The sequence below is a fragment of the Chlorocebus sabaeus genome, chromosome 8 (genome assembly GCF_047675955.1).
Source record: "Chlorocebus sabaeus isolate Y175 chromosome 8, mChlSab1.0.hap1, whole genome shotgun sequence".
Lineage (NCBI taxonomy): Eukaryota > Metazoa > Chordata > Mammalia > Primates > Cercopithecidae > Chlorocebus > Chlorocebus sabaeus.
This window is the reverse complement of record NC_132911.1, coordinates 90,417,769-90,443,875: the sequence shown is the minus strand read 5'-3', so window position 1 is coordinate 90,443,875 and position 26,107 is coordinate 90,417,769. Positions and strand designations below refer to the sequence as shown.

Below are 26,107 nucleotides of genomic sequence, written 5' to 3'. Positions count from 1 at the left end.
GCGTCATATCACAATCAATGTTTTCTCTATTTTACAGATGAGAAAACTACAGTTTAAAGGGATTAAGAAGCATCCCTGATTCATACATGTAGTTCATATGGTCATATGGTAGAACCATATATAACAACACTGATAAAAACAGTAAAATTTAACATGTATTGAGCACTTACTGTATGCAAGGTGATTTTCACATCAAAACTAAAATACTATTTCTAGCACCAGTTCCATTATCTTGCCACTCAAAGTGTAATCTTTGGACAAGCAGCAGCAGCAGCAGCACTTGAGAAATTCAGAGTTCAGGCCCCACCTGAGACTAATGAGTCAGAACTTGCATTTTAACAAAATCGTCAAGTGATTCATATACACACGAATGTTTGAGAAACGCTGTTTTATACACCACACCACATCTGCTTTTAAATTGGATTCGAGGTTCCAATAGGAACAAGAAGGAATACCAGGTCAGTAAAAATGTGGTCATAGAGCACAAGAGAAAGATTGAGGCTAGAGATACGATGTGTGCCTCGAACTGTCATAGTGAATAAAAGATGCTGAGCAGGGGAACAGATAGGAATAAAAGTTTAAAAGCCTGGGACAAAAAAAAAAACTAAAAACAAAAACAAAACCCTCCACTCACTCAAAATTCCCACATAGAGACTATACCCTGGAGCTAACCATCACTTTTTTTTTCCTTTAAGAGAGAGGGTCTGGCTCTGTTGCCCAGGCTAAGGTGTAGTGGCTTAATCATAGCTCACTGTAGCCTCAAAATCCTGGGCTCTAGCAATCCTCTCACCTCAGCCTCCCAGGTATCTGGTACTACAGGTGCATGGCATCATGCCTGGCTAACTCTTTTCTTCATTTATTTTTTGTAGAAACAGAGTCTCACTATGTTGCCCAGGCTGGTCTTGATCTCCTGGCCTCAAGTGATTCTCCCACCTCATCTCCCAAAATGCTGACATTACAGACATAAGCCACTGCACCCAGCCAATCATCACATTTTAACTACAATATTCTATTTTCTGACACAACTCACAGAAACGGACATTTTTCTTCCTCTCATACTCTCACATACTTCCCTAGCCTGGAATCCATTATAGAATATACATCCTCCTCAACTCCTACAACAACAAAACCCAACATTGCTGAAGGATATCACACAACCCATTTAAATTACTGTCACTACAAATTCTTGGAGCCTCAACAGCAATCAATAATGCTTTTAATAGTCCTTGCTTCCCAACTTAACACTCTATTAAATCTCCAAGCCCTCTCCTAACATACCAAGTCCCCCAGCCTTTGGTGACTAGGTAATGTAAGTTATCAGTCAAGAACAGCATGGAAAAGTGAGATCTAGGAATTGAGATTGTTGAGGAATATTTGGAAGAGCCCCTGAGGAGTAAGAGACTGAAAAAGATATATACAGTTGGACTAGCTGCATAGCTCCTCAACAGATAGTTTTAATTTGTAGAAGTTTAATGACTCTAAAAATGGAAACTGAGGAGGGCATCACAATTAAAAAGAAGCATTTGAGCTAGACTTCCAAGAATGAGTCGTTTTTCCATAAGCAGAAAAGGCTCAACAGCTACTAAAATGAACGAGCAAAGTCTTAGGAGTGTGAAAGTGAGGCCCTGGTTTTCTTGCCTATTATAAACCCACAGTCAAAACATATTTACAGCCACTCACCTCCCTCTATGTGAGAGGAAGAGTTGAGCTATATATCTTTTTTGTGCTGAGACCTTAAAGATCAGCTTTTAACCTAGAGTGGGTTTTTATGGGTGAGTTATAAACATCCAAGAACTAAAACCTGACAGTTTCTTAAGAATTGTCACAGCAGTAGATGATGCTACAGTAATTTCAGCACATTTCAACTTCTGCTGAATACTATGCCTTAAGCATGATGAGATTTGATTTTATCTGTCTAAACAACACAAAGGGAAGTACAGAGGTTGCAATTTCATGATGAATTGAGTCTATATAGCCAGCCACGCTGGATAATCTATGAAGGATGCATTCAAAGTAAGACTCACCAAAATGGACTAGCCATTCTGCCAGACAATTGCTCAACTTTTATTGCACATTCCTTGCATAAGCACAGCTGTATAATTTTTTCAATGTACACTAACATTTCTAGAGTGAAATACAAGTTTGCAGAGAAGATTATATGCAGTCCTATGCATTACATGGCTGAATTCTCACTTGGTTTGTCCTACAGGTCTTATTGTTGTCCTTATTGGATCAGAGAGAGAATATAATTTGTCCAATATTTTATGGAAGTGGGTGATATTAGGACCCAATATCAGTGTATTTAAAGTCAAGTAATCCACTGCTGGAAAGTTAAGTCTGGGCAAGAACAAATAAAAATAAATGAATGAATAAAATCAAGTAATCAGGGCATTAGAAGGGAGTATATCATGTGGAAAACATGTAATGTGACCTTTATGAACTCATTTCCTCTGCTGGGTATGGAGTAACCATATTTGTGGTTTTAGATGAGAGATGTGATTGGGGCAGCTACAGCCAATCAGAACTACTTCCGCGCCTGCATGGATGATACCATTGCCTACATGAACAATTACTCCATTCCTAAACTTGTGCAAAAGCGAGTGCGGACTTGGTATGAATATACATGGGACTCTCAGCGAATGCTAGGTAAGCATGGCAGATTACTAATTAAATTCCTGTAAACCTTGTCATATGATGAAAATTCTGTAAGGTAGCAGAGACTAATTGGATTTGAACAAAAGGTTGAAAAACAACTAAATGATCCTTAAAGCATTCGTTTAATACTACAGGGTTTTGTTTTGGTTTTTTTGTTTTGTTTGGTTTTGTTTTTACTTAAATATAAAGCCATATCTTACTGATTTTGAAAATCTTGGAAGAGAAAAGGCTAAATTTTAATCAGCATCTTCTGGATGCTGGCTATTACACACATTGTCTCATATAGTCACACATACAAAAAAGGAAGTGGGAAAATTAGGCATTGTCTATCCCTTTTAAGGGAAGAGAATGGAGGCTGCTAACTGAGAAATTTGGCCAAAGACACAGAGCCAGTACATGGTCTAATTAGAACTCAGACCTGCATCTTCCAAACCCTTGCTCTTACTGCAATATTACTCTCTTACCCAGAACACAGTGCAAGTAGGGGTTAACAATGCCAACCCTCACTCCACAGTCAGAAATCCACATATAACTTTTGAGGCCAGGTGTGGTGGCTCACTCCTATAATCTCAGCATTTTGGGAGGCCAAGGCAGGGAGATCACTTGAGATCAGGAGTTCAAGACCAGGCTGGCCAATATGGTAAAACTCTGTCTCTACTGAGAATACAAAAATCAGCAGAGTGTGGTGATGCACCACTACCCTCCAGCCTAGGCAACAGAGCCAGACTCTGCCTCAAAATAAAAGAAAGAAATCCACATATAACTTTTGACTCCCCCAAAACTGAAATACTAATAGCCTACTATTAACTAGAAGACTTACTGATAATATACACAGTTGATTAACACACATTTTGTATGTTATCTGTATTATATACCATATTCTTACAATAAACTAGAGAAAACAAAATGTTATTAAGAAAATTATAAGGAAAAGAACTCTACTTACTAGTCATTTAGTGACAGTAGATCATCATAAAGGTCTTCATCCTCCTCATCTTCACTGTTGAGTAGGCTGAGGAGGAGGAGAAAAAGGAGTTGACTTTGCTCTCAGGTGTAGCAGAGGTGGAAGAAAACCCTTGTAGAAGTGGACCTGTGTAGTTCAAACACTTGTTGTTGTTCAAGGGTCACCTGAGCTAATGGAAAGCAGCAACCTTTCAGGCCACTCCCACCCCGCCTCAGGGCACACAGTTGCTTCCACAAGATGCTAAATAATTAATGGTGCCTACCACTATACCACTATACTACTGCAGCTAAAAATAATAGTTACTGAGGGATATAAAATAAGTTCAGGATAATACACTGCTAGTTTACAATAATGAAACTCAACTTTTAGTTTATTCTCCATATGAAAATAGGAATTAGTGCCACTAAGAAACCAAAAATGCTCCAGAGTGCAAATTACAATGAAATTCTCAAATCACAAAGGTTCCTAAGAGTAGACAGAAACCACTGGTTATTATGGTAGGATCTTTTCTTCATCTTTCTAACACTCTTAGGAGACTCCAGCCTCGTGTTTAGAATCTCTTCCTGAATGACCAAAACAACATGCCTCTCTCTAGAACATCTGCAGCTACTTGAGGGCGTCTGAAGTGGGCAGAAAGAGCAACAAAAGGAGTGGTGCCAGGCTCCTTCCCTCACACCCCTTAGCGAGGGTAGATAATGACTCAACGCCTTGGCTTAGGAGGTAACTAGACGCAGCCCTCGGAAACAATAAACTGTGTTTATATGTGAAGGACTTTTATGTTTAGAATCTATATTTGAATCAAAGTAGCAATGTAATATAGCAATTCTTCTCTTTTCTAAATAATATAAGAAAACATCAAAAAATAATCAACTCTCAGAAACTCTTGGCATTCTAAACATTAAGAATAGGGAATTTTCTGGAGGGGAACAAAAAGACCCTGGGCCTACTGGAGGGTGGAGGGTGGGCGGAGGGAAAGGATCAGGAAAAACAATGAATAGGTACTAAGCTTAATAACTGGGTGACGAAATAATCTGTACAACAAATCTCCATGACACGAGTTTACCTATATAACAAACTTGCACATGAACCCCTGAACTTCAAATACAAGATTTTAAGAAAGGGAAAAAAAAGAATAGGGAATTTTGTTTATGGAACATTTTATCAGCCTGAAAGCCCATCATTCAATTCACATGTAGAAAAATCTGTAATATATTCACATTCTTCATTGATAATAAGCAAGTAAATAACAATAATTTGAATTTACTCTCTTAGCACATTTTTTCTTTAGATTTCATCCCAGCTGAGCCACCTATTAATTATGCACAATGGAGCAAGTCACTTACAGTTTCTCAGGGCTTCAGTTCTTTTGTTTTTCTTCTTTCTGCAAAGTAGGAATGAGAACACTTACCCTTGGGGTTGTCACAAGGGTCAAATAAGATAATGGGTGTGACAGAGCTCTGTAAGCTCTCCAATGCCACATGGTGCTCATTATTATTTGCCATCCCTTGAATGCTAAGGCTGGAATCAATAGAATCAAAAACAAGAACTAGATCCTTTGCCCATGCTAGCTTGTTCACTAGCCTTTGTGCTATGATCATTATGTTTCATATCTAAAGTTTCAGCAAGCATAATGTTCAGGAATTATTCAGTATGTCATCCAGACTTAAAAATACTTCTTTTCTTGCATAAGCATAATAGTGTTATTGTAATAGGTATGGAGGTCCAAGAGAAGTAATGAAAATATAGAATCTGATGCATGTAATTATGTATAAAAAGTGCTTGCATTTTGTTTCCTTTATTTTTAAAAATTTTCTACTTGTACCTTGGCAACTTATTTCATTAATTATTCTGCATCGGGGTTTGATGCGTTTATCTTTACAAAGATGAGTCTGATTTGCTTAAGACCCTGCCAACTACGGTCCAGTTAGCCCTCGCCATTGATGTGAACTTCAGCATCATCAGCAAAGTCGACTTGTTCAAGGCAAGTGCTTTTACAATTAATAGAAAGACACTGTATCTATTTCTCTGTGGAATCTAAGCTCTTGATTTATACAGTATTTATGGGTTTTTTTGCGTATTGTTTTAACAAAGTCAAAATAACCTAGAGAATGTATGTGGAATTGAAGAGTCAAATAAATTACAGGTCTCTCTTCAGCAGACGGCTTATTCTTTAAAAGCCTCTTTCTCTTCTAACTGGTGTCAAAAAAGAAGAGTTCTTCAGACTCTTCTTGCATTAATTTAAATATAATTTAAATTATATGGCTCTATGTCTTTGCTAGTACATGTATCACCTCCCATCTATAAATGTGCCTTGGCAATGCACAACAAATCAGGCTCCAGCATAGCTCTGTAATGGCCTGAAATCGGAGAATCATACCTAATCATGTCTTCTATTACAAATACTTTGGATTTAGACTCTTAAAATGGCCAAATTTTAATTTAGAAGCTTTTTGTTTCAGGAAAAAAAAGTATAACAAAGAAATTTTTAACTTTTTGAATGTTTTAAGTATTACTAATCTTTTTATGCATTATGTCACATATAAATTTTTCTCACCTAATATTTCCTTCTGGGTATAGCATTCACTGACTTATCCATTCAATTAATTCATTCAAAAAGTATTTATGAAATTCCCACCATGTTTCAGGCACCACTTTAGCCCCTGGGAATATAACAGTTGAAAACAAATACTTACTCAAGTGGAGTTTAAATTCCAGAAGAAGGGAATGAAAAATAAATATATAACATGTGTGGAGGTGATAACGCCTTGAACAAAGTTAAGCAGGTTGTATAGGTTATTCTCTCACTGCTGTTAAAAAAAATACCTGAGACTGGGTAATTTATAAAGAAAAGATGTTTATTTGGTCATGGTTCTGCAGGCTATACAGAAAGCATGGTGGCATCTGCCTCTGGGGAGGATTCAGGGAGCTTTTACTCACGGCAAAGGGCAAAGCAGGTGCAGGCATCTTATACAGCAGGGGCAGGAGCAGTACCAAGGCAGGCGGGGTCAGTGTCACACACTTTTAAACAACCAGATATTATGAGAACTCACTCACTATCATGAGGACAGTATCAAAGGGGATGGTGCTAAACCATTCATAAGAAATCCGCCCCTGTGATTTAATCACCTCCCACCAGGCTCCACGTCCAACATTGGGGATTGCAATTCGACAAAAGATTTGGTGGAGACACAGATCCCAGCCATGTCACAGGTAAAGGAAGATGAGCGTGGCACTGGCCAGGAAAGGCCTCTCTGATTAAATGCATTTGAGCACTCAAGCAGAGGACTGCAAGAAGCAACGGAGTGAGCTATGCAGTTATTGGAAGAGGACAGAAAGGAATAAGGACAGGAGGGAATATTACAGGAGGATAGATGACATGATGCCCTGAGCTGGAAACACACTGCAAGGAAGCCAGAGTGGCTGGAGCAAAGGCAGTGGTGGAAGCAAGAGCAGTCAGGGAAGAGTGAAAAAAAAAAAGGGAGGCTGAGGCAGGCGGCAGTTAATAGAGGGCCTTGGAGGATCTATAGACTTTATTTATTTATTTAGAGACAGAGTCTTGCTCTGTTGTCCAGGCTGGAGTACAGTGACACAATCCCAGCCCACTGCAACCTCTGCCTCCCGGGTTCAAATGATTCTCCTGCTTCAGCCTCCCAAGTAGCTGGGATTACAGGCATGCACCACCACACCCAACTAATTTTTGTACTTTTAGTAGACATGGGGTTTCATGATGTTGGCCAGACTGGTCTTGAACTTCTGACTTCAAGTGATCTGCCCCCCCCCTCAGCCTCCCAAAGTGCTGGAATTATAGGCATAAGCCACTGTGCCCAGCCATCTACAGACTTTAAATTATACTCTGAGTTGCAAAGACACTGAGGCTCTTGAGAGGAAAATGACCTATTCAAGGCCAGTTTGAACAGGATCTTTCCTGCTGTGTGGAGAAAAGGCCTTAGGAAGCAAATGTGGAAGGCAGGGAGGCCAAATGGAAGTTATCATAACCATCTGTGGAAGAGATGATGGTGACCAGACCCAGGGTTACTGAAGCAGAGTTTTTGAGAAGTGGCCAAATATTGGGTGTATTCAAACCCAAAAATCCCATAGTTTTTCCTGTTTGATTACATGAAGAGGGTAAGAAACAGAAAAGGACCAAAAATGACTCCAAGCATTTAGATCCGAGGAACAAGAAGAACAAAGATATCATTTGCAAAATAGGAAACTTTAAAGTAAGTGTAGGTTGGATGGGCTGGGAATCAACTCTTTGTTTTCGGATGTTTCTATGGTTTGGATAACGGTGTCCTCCCCAAAAATCATGTGGAAACTCAATCCCTAATGCAACAACATGAAGACGTGTAGCCTTTTGGGAAGTGATTGAGTCTTGAGGGTTCGTTCCTCATGAATGGGTTTAGCACCATTATAAAAGGTCTCAAGGGAAAGGAAGAACTCTCTTGCCTCCTGGTCTTCCACTATGTAAGGACACAGTGTTCCTCCCATCTGGAGGATGTGGCAACAAGGCATCATCTTAGAAGAAAGAGCAGCCCTCACCAGAGACCAAACCTGCTAATGCCTTAATCTTGGACTTCTTGGTCTTCAGAACTGTGAGAAATACATTTCTGTTATTTATAAATTACCCAGTCTGTGGTGTTCTTTTAATATCAGCACAAAAACAGATGTGTTTGTTTGATGAGGTGACTGTTAGATTCCAGTTGAAAATGTCATGTAGGCACTTTGGTTTATAAATCTGGGTTCGGGGGAGAGGTCCAAGCTGGAGCAATACATTTGGACCTTTCAGCATATTGGTGTATTTCAAGCCAAGGGACTCAATGTGATCACTTAAGGTGTAAGTATAGTCAGAGGAAAAAATGTTATCCAAACAGAAGGATATGTCTTAAAATTATATAATCAATAATATTAGGAACAAGATGAAGAAGCAGAAGCTGTAGAGTAGAATGGTTAGGCATGGTCACCCCCAGCATTAGGTTAACCCAGGACTTTGTAAGTTATTAGAGTTAGGTCAGTATTCTAGGACTCTTTTCCTAGCTATGTCCTGTGCTAGATTTCCATCAATATTTTGATGATCGTATAAAAGATGTGATTTTCAAATTGGCAGATGATACAAAGGAAGAAGGAATAGAATAAAATATATTAATTACAAAATTTTAAATTACTGAATACTTTGAAACAACAAGCAAAGCTAACAAGATTAACGTCAACAAGCATAAAAGTAAAATTCTAAACTTAGGTCCAAAAGGAAAATATTACAGGCCAGCTACCATGGCTTATGCCAGTAATCCCAGGACTTTGGGAGGTAGAGGCAGGATGATAGCTTGAGCCCAGGAGCTCAAGATTAGCCTGGGCAACATAGCAAGACCCCATTTCTAAAAAAAAAAAAAAACAAAAACAAAAAACTTAGCTGAGCATGTTGGTACACACCTTTTATCCCAGCTACTTGGGAGGCTGAGGCAGGAGGATTGCTTGAGCCCAGGAGTTCGAGGCCACAGTGGGCCAGGATTGTACCACTATACCCAGCCTGGGTAACAGAGCAAGACCCTGACTCAAATATATATATATATGTCTGTGTGTGTGTGTGTGTGCCTGTGTGTGTGTGTGTTGAGAGAGAGAATGAGAGATCTATATATAACAAATGCAAAAGTGCAATAGTTTATAACACTTCTTTTTAGATAGAAGTTTTACTTGATCTCCAACTCCACATGAGTCAGTAGAACCATATGTGGGATTCCCGGACATTTTCACATAATATCGGTTTCTTAATCATTTAAACTACATTTGGATTAGCATATTAAATTGCAAATAACCAGTTTTAAGAAGGATTTTAACAAACTAGAGTATATTCCAGCTAAGGGGTTAAGAGGAGGGGTTGAGCTGTGGACCAAGGATAGTAAAAGGGTAATCTTATAAAATTATTCTGTAATGGTGGAAGTCAGATTAATGAATGCTTCTGGTGGTGAATGGAGATGAGGAGATTAATTAGGAAGAAGCATGAGGGAACTTTGTATGGTGATGGAAATGTTTTTTGTCTTGCTAGGGAAGGTACATAAGTGTATACATTTATCAAAATTGATCCAACTGCCCTTTAAGATCTGTATATTTCATTTTATGTAAATTATTACTCCATTTTCAAAAAAAAAAAAGAAGAAGAATGGCCCCAAAAGAAAATGAGTAGATGCTGAGGATGTTTAGTTGTGAGAAAAATAAATAAATTCAAGTGCAGCGGAAGTTTCATATACTAAAGTCTGTTATATGAACGAGGAATGAGACTTACTCTACATTGTTCTGCAAAATAACACTCAACTGTAAACTCCATTTCTAAGTTGCAGACACCTCTACTGCATATTGATATATTTGTATGTACACACACGTATACCACGGAATACCAGTCAGCCATAAAAAGGAACAAAATAATGGCATTTGCAGCAACTTGGATGGAGTTGGAGACCATTATTCCTTTTTTTATTGTTTTTTGTTTTTTAAACAATGTCTCGCTCTGTCACCCAGGCTGGATTGCAGCGGCACAATCTCGGCTCACTGCAACCTCCACCTCCCGGGTTCAAGTCATTCTCCTGTCTCAGCCTCCTGAGTAGCTGGGACTACAGGTGTGTGCCACCACACCCAGCTAATTTTTGTATTTTTAGTAGAGACAAGGTTTCACCATGTTGGCCAGGATGGTCTTAATCTCTTGACCTCATGATCTGCCTATCTCAGCCTCCCAAAGTGCTGGGATTACAGGCATGAGCCACCTCGCCTGGAAGGAGACCATTATTCTAAGTGAAGTAACTCAGGAATAGAAAATCAAATATTGTATATACTTATCTATAAGTGGGAGCTAACCTATGAGGATGCAGGGGCATAAGAATAATATAATGGACTTTGGAGACTCAGGGGGAACTGTGGGAAGGGGGGTGAAGGATAAAAGGCTACACAATGGGTACAGTGTACACTGCTTGGGTGACCGGTGCACCAAAATCTCAGAAATCACCACTAAAGAACTTATCTATGTAATCAAAAACCACCTGTTCCCCCAAAACTATTGAAATTAAATAAAAATTTTTTAAAAGAAAATAGCAGAGTGCCTCATACATAAGAGTAGATATTATAAAAGTTTGTTTTATTTTTAAAATCACATATACATATTTATGTGTGTACTAGGCACAATGAAAATACATGTCTTATTATGGGTGTGGTCAGAAATGTATGAAAGCCACTAAGCTAAATTATCTTAACAGTGTTTTAAAATATTATAAAACTCTTTATACCTGAATGACGAACTTAATTGAGAATAATTGACAGTAACTAACCCTTTTCTAAAGGAAAACGAATGCTTTAAATTAGACACCAATGACTTTTATGGGATTATCTCCTGTTTGGGAAGATATCAGTTTTTTGCCTCATAGTTTTTTTCTTTCTATATGTACTTTTTGGTACTCCACCAAATCAGCAACATCTGATTGAGAAAAAAGGTTAAATCTTCACATCTTGCTAATGTTGTATATAACTTAGATTCATTCTTTCCTGACATTTCTCTTAAAGATACAGTTCTTTCCAGAAAGAACCCATTTACATTTATATTTCTGTTACATGAAAAGGTTTTTTTTTTTTTTTTTTTTTTTTTTGTAAAGCCAAGTGAAGTAGAAAATACATAGGTATGGAATCTTTCTAAATTTATTTTCAGAGAGATGGTCTTAGCAGTTTACACAAATTTATTTTCTTACAAAGGAAATAGGATGAATAGTGATCCTCCACCCTACATTTCATAATTTATACCTGACTGATCCTTGCACTGCTTCTGAACCAGTCTCCTATCTTCACTGAAAGTCACTACGTACCCAGGGAGCTGAGTGCACAAAGGAGGGAATGGCCCAGGTGTGGGATGCGTAGGAGCCTATGGAGTGAGAAACTAGAAGCACCTGGGCGAAAGCTACTAAGCATGGAAAAGTATTAACCTGTTCACTGAAGTTAAAATGAGCCTAGGAGGATGGGTCCTAATTCAATTTGGTGTCCTTATAAGAAGAGGAAATTTGGACACACAGAGACACCACAGGTGCAAGTGCACAGAGGAAAAACCATGTAAGGACACAGTGAGAAGGTGGCCATCTGCAAGTCAAGCAGAGAGGCCACAGAAGAAACCAGACCTGCTGATGCCTTGATCTTAAGCGTTTAGCCTCCAGAACTGTGAGAAAATAATTTCTGTTGTTTAAAGCACACACCCTGTATAACTGTTGTTATGGCAGCCCTAACAAACTAATACACTTCCAGTGAAAGCTTTGTTACTATCCCATTTTACAGAGCGCAAACAACTTACCTGACTGAGGTCATTGAGCTCTAAGCATTGGGACAGTTTGAGCACAGCTTTCATTACACCACTCTATCATTCTTACCTTCAGTTCTCTAGCAACCCTATCTGGATAACTGATAAGGTGGGGAGGAACTGGAAAAGTTTCACTAGAGTCAAAATCAAGCTGCCCCAGTGCAGTAGCTCATGGCTGTTATCCCAGCACTTTGGGAGGTCAAGGCAAGAGGATTGCCTGAGCCCAGGAGTTCAAGACCAGCCTGGCAACATAGTGAGACCTCATCTTTCAAATAATAGAAAATTTAGCCAGGTGCCTGTAGTCCCTACTACTCAGGAGGCCAAGGCAAGAGGATCACCTGAGCCCAGGAGGTTGAGGCTGCAGTGAGCCATGATTGTGCCTCTATACTCCAGCCTGGGCAACAGAGCGAGACCCTGTCTCAAAAAAAAAAAAAAAAAAAAAAAGATCAAGACCAAGGCAATCCTTTGGCGATATTCACAGACTAAGACTTGGCACATCAGATAGATATCTACAGTCACACACACTTTTCTACTTTCCTGCTAAGAAAAGCCTCTGAATCTCGTGCAGGATTTTTCTCCTCTTAATCAAAGCAGGTGGAATTAGAGTCACAGATTTTCACTAAAACTTTGCTTCAATAAATTGTGGTTAATTAGTAAGATTTGCTGCTTCAACATGGGTGATCGGAGATTTGAAATAGCTTAGAGATGAATAGTCAAATTATATATATTTTTTAATTTTTCACAAAAATGGTTCCTCTTCCTTGCAGATTTCACGTTATTCCAGGCCCAAGCACAAGTATTAAGCTAATAAGGAGTGATTCATTTCTATGAGATTGGGCAATTTCCCCTAATTTCTGATGATTTATTATTTCGATCTCAATTTTTAAATATATTTTATCAAATTAAATGCTAGGAAAATCACATTTTGCCTCTACCACTGCGTTACCAGAAATGGGAGAAACTTTAATGTAAGTTCTGTTGCGCCACCTAGTGGCTGGTATTAGAATCGCATACTTTAGAAACAGCCCGCAGTCAGTAGGAAAGCAGGGACCCAGAGATACCAAAATTGGAACCTAGGTACCTTCAGTCTGACAAGGAAGGCACAATGTGTCTATTTGCTGCTCTGGTAATTATGCAGAACCCATCCCAACAGGACACCTCACTGGGATCTTTGACTCATTGTTTGCGATTATGTGGCAAAGAGAACCTGCAAAGGCTGTGACTTCCAAGGAAGAAAGGATGAGAAGGAAGTGTTTTGTGTGTGAGTGACAGACTGAGCCAGGAATAGAACCGGAATGGCAGCATGCTTTCTAACACTCACATGCAGATCCCCAGCAGTGGCATCCTACTTATCTGATATGTCATCACATATATACTACACAGGGCCTGAAATCAGAACGAGAGAGTGAGACTACAGTGAGATTTGTGTTTCGTTTCTACCAACTTTATTTTTACCCTAATGGTATCAGCAATAAAGTATTGTTGCTAGATTTTTAAAAAATGTTTTGAATAGTGAGTTTATAATCTAAATGAACTCCATTCAACTATACATCCTCAGCAGTTGCTCTGTCTAAAACACTGAGCCAGACGTGGAGGGCTGCTGCCCAGCTACTGCAGCCGTATTGTTTCTGCCCTCTGGAGCCCTTCGATAGGGAGGGAAGACACTAAATAAATGAGATAATATACTTGGCTGTAAGGGACTCAAAATATATGAGGCACTTATATCAGGACCTGGCACATAGTAAATTACGTAGTTATTATTAAATGGAGAAATAAAACTGATGCAACCGTGTGGGAGTTTCTACACAGGTAAAATCAGATTCTTCCTGTGGCCCTGCCTGATCGTAGAAAACTTGACTAGATCAGGCGTGCCCACCCCAGGGTCACAGACAAGTGCCAGTCGGTGGCCTGTTGGGAACCGGGCAGCAAAGAAGGAGGTGAATGGTGGGTGAGTGAGAGCAGCTTCATCTGTATTTACAACCACTCCTCATTGCTGGCATTACCACCCAAGCTCTGCCTCCTGTCAGATCAGCAGTGGCATTCGATTCTCGTAGGAGTGGAACCCTATTGTGAACTATGCATGCGAAGGATCTAGATTGCATGTGCCTTATGAGAATCTTATGCCTGATGATCTGTCACTCTCTCCCATCACTCCCAGATGGGACTGTCTAGTTGCAAGTAAACAAGCTCAGGGCTCCCACTGATTCTACATTATGGTGAGTTGTATAATTATTTTGTTACATATTACAAAATAATAATAATAGGAAGAAAATGCACAATAAATGTAATGTGCTTGAATCATCCTGAAACCATCCCCCCAACTGCCCATCGGTGAAAAAAAGTTGCCTTCCACAAAACTGGTCCCTGGCGCCAAAAAGATTGGGGACTGCTGGATTAGATTCATCTTCAGGATTCTGTCTAACTCATGACTACCCACTTTGACCCAAACTCCTAGAAAATTAGAACTATTGCCAATTTTCAGGGAAAGTTTGACGGAGATGATTTTTACTAGTGTTGCAAATATTGACTGTAAGTTTAGGTCTAAGTAATATTAATAAATTATGACATCACAGCACTTTGCAAATTTTTTATCACATTTGACTTTGCTGGTCCCAACAGCTACCAATCAGTATCATGCCTCACATAGTCAATGGCATGAAGAACTGAATTCAGAATTCCCTGCCCTAGTCATATCACCTATAACTTACTTGTTTAATGAGAAAGGGGTTTAAGATGGAACAAAGCGTATCCCTTTGTAATAAACAGGCTGAGATGGAAAAAGCCCTGAAGACCATTGCTTATACTTGAGAGTGACTTAAATTCACAGTGAGTTATAAAATAGTGATGATATCTTAAGTTCTGTTTCAAAGAAAGCAGAAATGTTCAAATAGAAATTGAGAAATTCTATAGGACTAAGAGAGTACACATTCCAAAGAAAAATTTTACCAACCTTACAATTGTATTCAGAGCTTGCCATTATTAAAAGTGGAATTTCTTGGGTACGAGAAACACCATCTAACCTATGGCTCTGTTGTGAATCAAAATAACATTTCTCCCAACTCCATTCAAATCTCCAATATCCTCATTCAAATCTGTAACACAGCTATACAGCACTGAATTTCTCATTGTCCAAAATGGAATAATTTCTAACAGCTTCATTCTATATGTCAGCCATTTTTATTTAGCATCCAACATGCCCTAAACCCTGGTGAGACACTGAGAATACAAGAGTGAATAATACAAACACTTTGATCTCAAGTTGCTCCAAGTGTAGATAAAAACACACACTCTGGTGATACTCCTCCTCCAATACCTATCGTATGTGTGACCTTAGAGAAAGTCAACAGGCTTCCTGGGACTCCAGTTCCTATCTAAAAACCAGGAGTGATGACCATCTATTCATTAATGCCAGGCATCAGTGGGAGGCTGGAAGAATTAAACAGGTAAAGATATGACAGTAAAACATAATACAAATGTTATATACTAGTATAATGCTAATGTTGATACTTTCTCAGGTACTCTCACTTTATAGAAAAAAGAGACATTTACAAAGCAATCCTGTCTTTTCATAATTTCCTAACTAAACAAAATGGAGATGGGTTACCGAGAGAAAAAGTTGCCCCAGGATGTAATTCTTTTTAATCACACAATAATGAAGCAATGTATATCTCAAGAAAATAATCATTTTCTGGAGGAAAAAAAAGAGAATAATAATAGTTCTCAAACACATTATAAAATATAATGACATCATTATAAAATATAATGATATCATAATGCAAACTTTATTTCACTAGGCCTAAATCCAAATAAGAAGGATTTAGTCCTAAACAAAAGCTATCCCAAAGCTAGTGGCGTCTTTTCATAAAGTAATCGTTAAGGGACAGAATCACTTAATTGGTGGAACTTAAATTCTAAGTTTTTACTATATACAGCTGCTAGATTCAGTTTGCATGACTTGATCCATGTGCTATCCGAGTATGTTAATAAAAAGTCATATTTAGATTGGTTCAAATGTTTTTCTCTGAGGAAATCCAAGCCGTCAGCTGAAAGCTATGGATGTAGGTGCTTGTGTGTATTCCTGCCGAGAAAAGTGCTCACTGTTTGTTTATCTATGTTCGGGCTCATCTCCTAGGTTGGTCTCACACTTCCCATTGATCCGATTTCCTTCACTGGTGCTATCTGCCCCTGAGCCCACCTAAAGAATAAAAGGGGAAAGAAGACTGAACACATTTCTCCGCAAAGGGAGACATTTTATTAAAATTTAAAATGAATAAAAATGAAAGTTGAAGTTTCATCAGTTCTTCTCCCCAGACCCATTCTCCTTTCTTCCTCCCTAGAGGTGGCCACGAAGACCCTCATGTGAGGCTGTCCCTCCACTCCTCATCTTTATCGTTTTACTTTATAGTTATAGGAACGTAAACTGGCAGTAGTGTGTTTAGATTTTTGTAGTTGGAATCATATGGAATATATTCTATATTCAGACAACACTATTGGTTGAATTTAATCATATATTTAAATAGATACAGTTTATTTTATTTTTATCTTTATTTTTCCAATTAATTTATTGATTTTTTTAAGACAAGGTCTTACTCTGTCACCCAGGCTGGAGAGCAGTGGTGCAATCTCGGCTCACTGCAACCCTGCCTCCCATTTTCTAGCGATCTTCCCGCCTGAGCCTCTCAAGCAGCTGGGATTACAGGCACGTGTCACCACGCCCAGCTGATTTTTGTATTTTTAGTAGAGATGGGGTTTCGCCATGTTGGCCAAGCTGGTCTCAAACTCCTGAGCTGAAGCAATCCGCCCTCCTCAGCCTCCAAAATCTGGGATTACAGGTGTAAACCACCACACCCAGCCGATCTGTGATTTATTTTAACCATTTTACGATATTCCAATCTACAAGTATTCAGTATTTTATCTGCCCATAGGTTGACAGCATGTTGCTTCCAATGTTTTCAGTATTGGAAACAATACAGTCTATCCCGTGCTATCCACAGGGGATTGGTTCCAGGACCCCCAAGGAAACCAAAATCTGTGGCGTAGTATTTGCAAATAACCTACCCACATCCTCCTGTATACTTTAACTCATCTGTAGATTACTTATAGTACCAAATACAATGTAAATACTATGTAAATAATAGTTAAACCATATTTCTTGTTTGTATTTTTTTATTGTGGTACTGCTATTTTGGTTTTGTTTGTTTGTTTGTTTGTTTGTTTCTGAATATTCTCCATCCACAGTTGTTTGAATCCGTGGAGGTGGGGTCCATGGATACGGAGGCCGACTGTGCTGCCACACTGTTATATTTCCTTTCATTTGGTCTTGGGGTTGGGGTCTGTCTCGGGAGAGTGGCCATACACTCCAGCCTTGCCCTCACGGGGCTCCAGAGGATGGGTGGTGGCTATTCACGGTGTGCCTTTCATGGGATACTTCTTGATCCCAGTCGACGACCTCATGCCTAGGTGGTCGACCATGAACAGACATTTCTCTCACAGGGAATTTATTTATATTGGCTGATGCTCTTGTGGCTTTTGTCTGATCCGTGTCCAGTTTATTCCTATAAGAGAGCCACTCCCTAGGAAAACCCTGTACTGGAAAAAAAGTTAGGTTTGGATATGTCAGTCAGGCGAGACACAGGGGAAGCAGCACAACAAAACCCATGAAATAATAGAAGCATTTTTATTAATTACAGATCTCAGAGAGAAGAGGGCAGCACGCCTCACAGGGCCAGTGGGAAGGGGGAACACTCGTGCTCAACCAGTGGGGAGAGAGAGAATGGGCCAAAGCCTTTTTGGGATCCAGGGTGTTACCCAGGGAGGTTTCCCAGGGGAAGTTCTGACAGGTTGGTTTACAGCAGACATGAGTTCCATGAGGTCTTGCTGTGACTGACAGGTAGTCACTGTGGAATATCTGCTCATCTATGTGGGCTCTGAGGGTCAGTGGGGGCAATTCTAGTCAGTTGCATCCAGCTGTACCATAGAACGGTGGTCACCAGGAGGCAGTGGTATAAAGCAGATGTCTGGATCAACCATATTGAGGAACTGGAAAGAGGCAGAGAACTGGAAACCGTATCAAGAGTGACTGATTCCACTTCCAGTATGAGAAAGTTAAACTTATATTCAAAATCGGTGCCAAGGCAACATAAAATTATAAGAATTTACTACACACACACATATTTGTGTGTGTGTGTACATACTTATATTCTGATTATTCTGATTACTGTGGCAGTAATTCTGATTTTATATATAATTTTATACATCTAAAATATATGTATTATATATGATTATATTTAAATTATATATTTTTCTATAATATATATTTTACATTATATATTATATGTACATAATACATACATACATAATTTATATATATTATAGATATACTTATATAAAATCAGAATTACTGCCACAGGAAAACAGCATTTAACATCATTAATATTTCCCATGAATACAACTTAATATAGTTGGGAATTTTCATCAAATACATTCGATAGAAATTGTTCAAGGAATACAAATGTCATTTTTGATTTACAAATTATAATTAAAACCTTAAAAATTAGTGCCAAAAATTCAGATTATTTATATGAAAACAAATATAAGTGGATCTTTTGAGATCTTCTATTTCTGATCATTTACAATGTAAATCTCCACAGATATGAGTGACTGAGAGTTACCTTCATTGCAGAAATATTCCAGACATGTACCTGTTCAAGAACTTCCAAGCATATTTCACGTGGATTTTCTTCCCTTTACCATATCAAAGACACAAACTTTCTTTAGTGGAGAAGATTCAAAAATCAATCCAAAGTTTGTTTGTCTTTTTTCTAAGTGAGTTTTAAATGGATCAGAATACCAATATCTGAAGTGAAATTATTCCAAAATGATGACAGCATTTAAAGGAATTAAGCACTTGGGCCATTTATTTAATTTTTACTGAAAACAAAAGAACCATGCCTTTTAGAGAAAAAAAAAAGTTATGTTTGTAATTTGCTTTAGCAAATATGCTAACCTATCAGACATACTAGGACTAAAACAAATATAAATAAAATGTATATACTTTGTGCAAAGCAAATACATAACAAGCAAAGAAAAGGTAAATTTCCCTCTGCCTAAAAGGGCCTTTGTGCATCTTTACAAATGCAAATCATCCTCATCCTCAAATGATTCAAATTTTATTACCCAAATGAGCACTTTTCTGGTGCCTCCCCTCTCTCCCATCCCACTCCCAAGCAAAATCAACTCTCTTTATCTTACAAGTTTTATGTATATTTGTGGAATGTTTTATGACATGATTATCTTCTACCATCAATTACAGCTTTTCTGCTTACTTACAAGATCACCCGAACTAGAGTTGTTTTCTTTCATCTTTAATTCCTCCAAGGTTGTCATACAAAGCCTTGCTCAAAACAGCTTCTCACCAGTATTTGTTAGACTGTATTAAGAAGATATATCTTCTGGACTTGGCCTTTTTTTCTGTCCTAAAGAACCAAAAGCTTTACTTTCTGAAGTGATTTTTAAAAATTCGAACACTACATTCATCTGAATGCCTCTCACCAATGGCTACTTGGAGATACTTCAATCATAAATTATTAGCTTGCCTTATCAGTCAAGCAACCCTGAAGTCTAAATTTCATATGGATCTAGGTCAAGTGTCTGTTACTGAAGCTATTACAGAAAACTGGTGATTGCTAAAGGAACGATTATCCGATCCACAAATGGGAGCAGACCCTTAGCTTCTCCTTTCTCTGCCACTGACTCTACAATTAGTTCACAGCAAAATCATGATTCCCTCAAGGGGTGGACAGGACCACCCACAAGAGGAAAGCTGTTACCTGTTAGCAGCTCTGCAAGAAAATGAAAAAATGTATATTTATTGAAAGCAAAAGATTCAAAACTGCTATGTGAGTTTTTGTAGCACCTAAAGATTTTTCTTTAGCTCTTATAGATATAATTATTTAAACAGAAGACAAATATAGACCTATAGCCAAACAAATAGTGTTTCTTACACTATTAAAGTGAATACGAACATTCACTCAACAGATACTGCTTTTGTATCTATTGTGTACATTTTCCCCGGCCTTAAGAAGATAATTGAGTTGAAGAAGAAAGATAGACAAGCCTGCAATGTTAAATAATAATATCTAACGATGGTATGAAACATGTTTTAAGAAAGAAAAATATCTAGCAAAGATTTTGATCTATGTTGGTCCTAATATACTAACAATCTATTTTTAATATATTACCATTAATAGCTGTCATTAAGTACATTTTTTGTTATAAGTACCATTTTTATCCCCATTTTACACATTAGTAAACTGAGGCATGAGCGGTTATGTAGCAATATGTAGCAGAGACAGGATTCACACCCAAGTCTATCTGAGCAAGATCTAAATCCTTGCCATTATACTATAGGTATTTTTTTTCTAAATTTTGGGTCATGACAAGTCCATAGCCATTGGCAGTTAATATTTTTATGTTAATACAAACAATATATATTACTGTTTATTTTCATTGAGTTTTGAATTCATTTGGAATATTGGCCTTTTAGTTGTTTCTATAAGAATTATTTTTCTTTTTATATAGGGTTGTGATACACAGATGATTTATGACATGTTGCTAAGATTGAAATCCATTCTCTATTTGCCTGGTGACTTTGTCTGCAAAAAGGTGAGTGCATGCTATTTTTCAAATGCACAACTAATAAATGAATTTGAGGATTTCAGACATAAGTCAAGAGCATTGTTTAAACAAAATTTGTTCAGGGTGAATTCCATAGTATAGAAATTATTATGATGTATAGCTCTGTACAGCAATAATGCGCCCTCAGAGTTCACAAAGGAACAAGACAATATGGATTTCATTACTCATATTATAGGATAGAAGTGTGGGTAGCCTGAAAAACTGTTTTGTATAAATGTTAATTATCAATTGTCACAGCTCATTAATCTCAAATATTTAAAGTGGAGGAAAAAGTTCTAGAAGCGATAGGTGGTTCAGCCTTTTTTATGTCTTTGGCAAAATATCAGTTACCTTCATTTTGCTCTCCCAAGTAGTGAATAATCAATGCCACATTTTAAAAACCTGTACTATGCTTTTTATGATTACAAAATAATACATGTTCATTATTTTAAAATAAAAAACACATAAAAACATAAGGACATAAATTCTACCATCCAGTAATAACCACTCTTCATATATTTTGGCCTATCTTTTTATATTGACTGATGGATAGAGCTTGTGCTATAAAAGTGGCATCATACTGTACATATGTTTTGAAACATGTTTTGTCATGTAACAATATATCATATGAACATTTTATGTATTAAGTAATCTACAATATGATTTTTTAAAGCTGCATGATATTTCAGTCTAGGGATGTATCAGGATCAATTTTCAAATGTCTGCTATCATAAATAAAACAAACATCCCCTCAGATAAATATTTTTGCATATTTCTGATCACTAACTTGAAGGGGAAGAAAAAGAATGATGACCCTGGGATTTATATAGTGAGAAACTAAATCAAAGATAAACTCAATAATCAAAATTTAAAAAGAAAAATGAGTAGTTAAAAAAAATGCAAGATGATCCAAGACCTCGGTGAGTTCACAAGCGAATAAAGATGAGAGGCACTTTTATCATTTCAAAATAATGTGTTAAATGCTATGGTCAAAGAAAGCACAAGCTGTTGTAGGACATAAAGGAGGGGCACCTGTCCTTCCTGGTTACTGGTAAGATTTCCTAGAGAAGATAAGGTCTGAGCTAAGTCTTGAAAAATGAATTGGAGTAAACCAAGTGAAAGAGGAAATAGGCGTTCTGGGTAGAGGAAAGAAGTGTGAGCTAAGGCAAAAAGGAAGGAACTGTGTCTATAGAGGGAGTACAGAGAACTATAATAAGGCAAATGTTAGAACAATTTTAGAATGATTTATTCCACAAAACTCAGGAAATGTTTCTCAATACGATGAGCCAGAAACAGTGCTGGGCACTGAGCAAAAAAAAAAAAAAAAGATGGTTCTTGTCCTCTAGGGTCCTACCTTTCTAGTGCCGTGGTATTCAATTCACAGTGCACATCAGAATCACCTGAATGAAGACATCTGGGCTCCACCCCTCAGTGATTGATTTGGTCTAGATGGAGCCCATATACCAGTATTATTTAAAAGCTCCCATATGATTCTGAAATGCAGCCAAAACTAAGAACCACTGGCTTCATGGGAGAGACAAGCAATAAACAAGTGAAATTAAGTCAATGCGTAATTCCAAAATGTGCTAAGTTGTATAAAGGGAAAATAGAAGTTGCCAGAAGAGTATGTAGTGGCAACGACACTTAATTTAGATCCAGGGTTGGGAGATGGGGAGGTTATTAGGTTGTCAGGAGTGACCCTTGAAAAATCTAAAGATAAATAGTTCTTTAGTTTCAAAAGAAGAAGTAGACAGGATGGCATTTTTTATGAAGACTTGGAACCATGAGCCAAGAGGCAAGATGGAGGTTGGCATATCCTAGGAACAGAAGCAAGTGAGTGATGGGCTGTGGTGAAACAGACCAAGTTAAATGAAGTATGAGGTACTTCAAGGCATCAGGTGGAGATGCCAAGTACACAGTGAAAATCAGTCTAATGAGAGAGGATGGAACTGGGGGTTACTGGGAATTGGAACATAAAGGAAACAGACTTCAAGAAAAGCTCAAGGAAAGGTCAGAGAAGAGGGCCTTGGCTCTAACTTTGAAGAGCTCCAATGTTCGTGGAAGAGATCAATGAAGAAGAGTCAGAGAGGGCAACTGAGAAGGAGCTTTCATAGATGAAGGGGGGAAATGGAAGACAGATTATGATAAAATGGGAACCAAGAATATACAATCCCACACAAATTAGTCCAAGTTAAAATAAGGCAGATTAGTGATATGAAATCAGTTTTATTAAAATGGGAAATACAAGTCAGAGTGCAGTCCAAGAACCCCTTGGGGGCAGTGGTGTACTGGAATGACATGACTTTAATGCACCAAAAAATGTCCTTTCATTTGGGGCCAGTAGCAACAGAGATGGAAAATTGTGATAACTCACATAAACTTTAGCACCTGTGCCCCTAAGCAGTGCAAATTTGTTTAACAAAGTATGAAATGCAGAGTAGATGCAACCTTCTCATTTCTAATTTCTTCTTCACATCACATTCATCACTTAATAACAAAAACATCAGTGGAGACAAATGAGGCAGGAAAAGGAATAAATGGGTGGAAAGTAGAAATGAGGAGACATTAGAATGACAAGTCACATTTCTTTAAGAAGGGATTTGCATGGTAGTAGATATTGACAGAGAAGAAAGGCTGTTACTTGACAGGACTTCAGGCGGCTGAATTCAGCTTTGTTTTGCTTATCGTTGTCACAAAATATTGAAGGCAAGGAGAAGGAAAAATATATGTTCAATTTGAGGTTATCTATAGAATTTAAGAGATGACAGCATTTGGGGCCAAGTTTGCTGACCTACCTAATCCCCAGGAATTGACTGAGTGGTAGCTTGGGCGGCTTGAAAGAGTGGGAGTTTTCTTCAGTTGCTCTAGGGCAGGGCAGAAATCACCTAGAGCTCTTGTTAAAGCATCAGTTTCTAGGACCTCATTCCCAAAAACTCTGATTCATATTTCTGCAGTGAGAACTCTCAGTAAACTGAGAATTTGCACCTGTAAACAAGCTCCTAGTGATGCTGATGCTGCTGACCCAGGAACCACACTTTAAGTAGCACTGCTCTTTTCTGATGGGGTGCCCTTGAGTGTCACAAAGCCCTCATGAGCCTTAGAAATAGCTTCCTACACAGAAACCCTGAAATTTTGAAGTGCACTCTCTCCAGGGGTTACCTCACTCTACGTGAAGCTCTTGTTTTTTCATACTTTCTCCAAATTAGTCCACACACTAACAACCAGAGCTTGGTTCAATCTTATTTTGCACATGCTGTCAGCCTTTATTCTCTGAGGAATGTCTACTTAATTTGAATGCTAATTAAACTTGCAGAAAGGGCTTAAATTAGCCTAGAAATATGCAAGAAATAGTGGAAGTTTTGGTTCGTTGATTATGCCAGATCTCCTTGGAAAATTATTGAAATGAGCATTAAAAAATAATTAAAAGAGCTGAACTGTATTTAAGTACTCACTATGTACTTCTACCTCCAGTCAGTTGTAATAACTGCCTTTGAAAAATCATTCCAGTTCCTGGGGAACATCACACACCGGGGCCTATCATGGGGAGGGGGGAGGGGGGAGGGATTGCATTGGGAGTTATACCTGATGTAAATGACGAGTTGATGGGTGCAGCACACCAACGTGGCACAAGTATACATATGTAGCAAACCTGCACGTTGTGCACATGTACCCTACAACTTGAAGTTTAATAATAATAAAAAAATTAAAAAAAAAAAAAAAAAAAAGAGAATTACTTCATGCAAAGAATAAGGAATATGACCCCGTCCTCATCATTACTTCCTAAAGTATCTCTTGGAAAACTAATTTTCAGACATCTTGCCTTATTTTTTAAATTATTCATGGCTATTTTATTGGTTTTTAAGAGATCAGTCGCGATACTGGAGTCACCGTTAGATATGGTCTGTCTTCATGTATTATATGGAGTCAGATGACATAGGTGCCACTAGTTCTGGCGCTGTCACCTGCGAGCCTTATACGTTTGTTCAAGACACTTAATTTTTTAAACCTCGACTACCAATTTTTAAACAAGAGTAATGATACCTTTTCTACTTGATTTCACTGGGATTTTTGCAAGAATTAGATGAATGAATATCCACGAAATGCTTTGCAGTTATAAAGTAGCATATTCTGTTAGAACAGACATAGGAATTAAAATAAGGAGCTATGTAAATGTCAGGTAATGTAATGATTTTTAAAAGTAATATGCAAAGACATGATGTTGTTATTAGCATTAATAGTATGTAAATAAATATAATAAGATCCATTTATGTTGGAATTTCTACTTTTATATGTTTTTGAGTATAAATATATGCTTAATATTTTGCACAGGCGAGGTGCGGTGGCTCACGCCTGTCATTCCAACACTTTGGGAGGCCAAGGCAGCAGGATCACATGAGTCCAAGAGTTTGAGACAAGCCTGGACAACATGGCAAAACCCTGTCTCTACAAAAAATACAAAAATTAGCCAGGCATGGTGGCTTATGCCTGTGGTCCCAGCTACTCAGGAGGCTGAGGTGGGAGGATCACTTGAACGTGGGAGGCAGAGGTTGCAGTGAACTGATATCGTGCCACTGCACTCTAGCCTGGGCAACAGAGCAAGACCCTGTCTCAGAGCAAAAACAACCAAAAAATTTTAATTAAAAAAATATTTTGCACAATGCAAAACTTAAACATATTTCTTGCATTGCTCAGTTAGGAGATGTAGGTTCTAGGCTTCCTTTGCTTCTAATTACTGGGTCATACAACTTTAGCTAATTGGCTAAGCCAGTCTGTGCCTTTGTTTTAATTTCTGTGAAAAGGAAATAATAGTACTTACTTTACCCTCCTTATAAGAGTAATGGGGAGATAAAATAAGAATTTCAGCTTCCTGGATGTTAACTAAAAGGTGGATTCTGATAACTTTAAACACAACCCGGCAATTATAAAGCAACAATAGTTGATGTTCAGGAAAATAAACCTAGGTATGGAAGGACTTTAAAATCTCCCAGAGAATAGCTAAGTTATATTTTCCTTATTCATAAATGAGTGTCTTCTACATGTCAAGCCTGCGTTCAGCACTGGAACAAAGTTGACATTTTCTCAGCCATCTCGGGGAATAAACTACAGTCAATATTTTTTTTCTTCCAAAGCATGATGTAGGCTAAATACTTTTTAAAATAAAAATTTAAAAAATCTTTTAATCTCGAGTTGATTTTAGTGTATTCTAATTCTTTCAAAGTATGGTTAATGAGAATATTTGATTAACTCAAATAACCCAGTCCCCTCCTAAGCCAAATAAGTCAATTTATCTATTAATTATATTTTTTTCATATAGCTAAAGGTGATCAAGGCACTACTCATTCAGACATGTAGGCTATCCAAATAGTTTGCCTAGTGTTATGCAATCTGGTCTATTTAAAGTTTAATAGCCTTTCTTGACCTAAGTGCCATTAGATCTCTTGTAAGACATTTATTCTTTTTGGAAGTTAGAGCGAGAAGATGTGTTCCAAGGG

The 26,107-nt window shown here is 37.9% G+C and overlaps 1 protein-coding gene across 1 annotated transcript in view; it reads left to right on the top strand.

Annotated features, from left to right (window-relative positions):
- The window catches only part of CNGB3 (cyclic nucleotide gated channel subunit beta 3), a 150,844-nt gene that overhangs the window by 103,653 nt on the left and 21,084 nt on the right, over positions 1-26,107 (top strand). Inside the window, exons 12-14 of the mRNA XM_008001030.3 lie at positions 2,487-2,646; positions 5,503-5,600; positions 20,520-20,603. Of these exons, the coding sequence (XP_007999221.3) occupies positions 2,487-2,646; positions 5,503-5,600; positions 20,520-20,603 (342 nt within the window). The remainder of the gene's footprint in view (positions 1-2,486; positions 2,647-5,502; positions 5,601-20,519; positions 20,604-26,107) is intronic.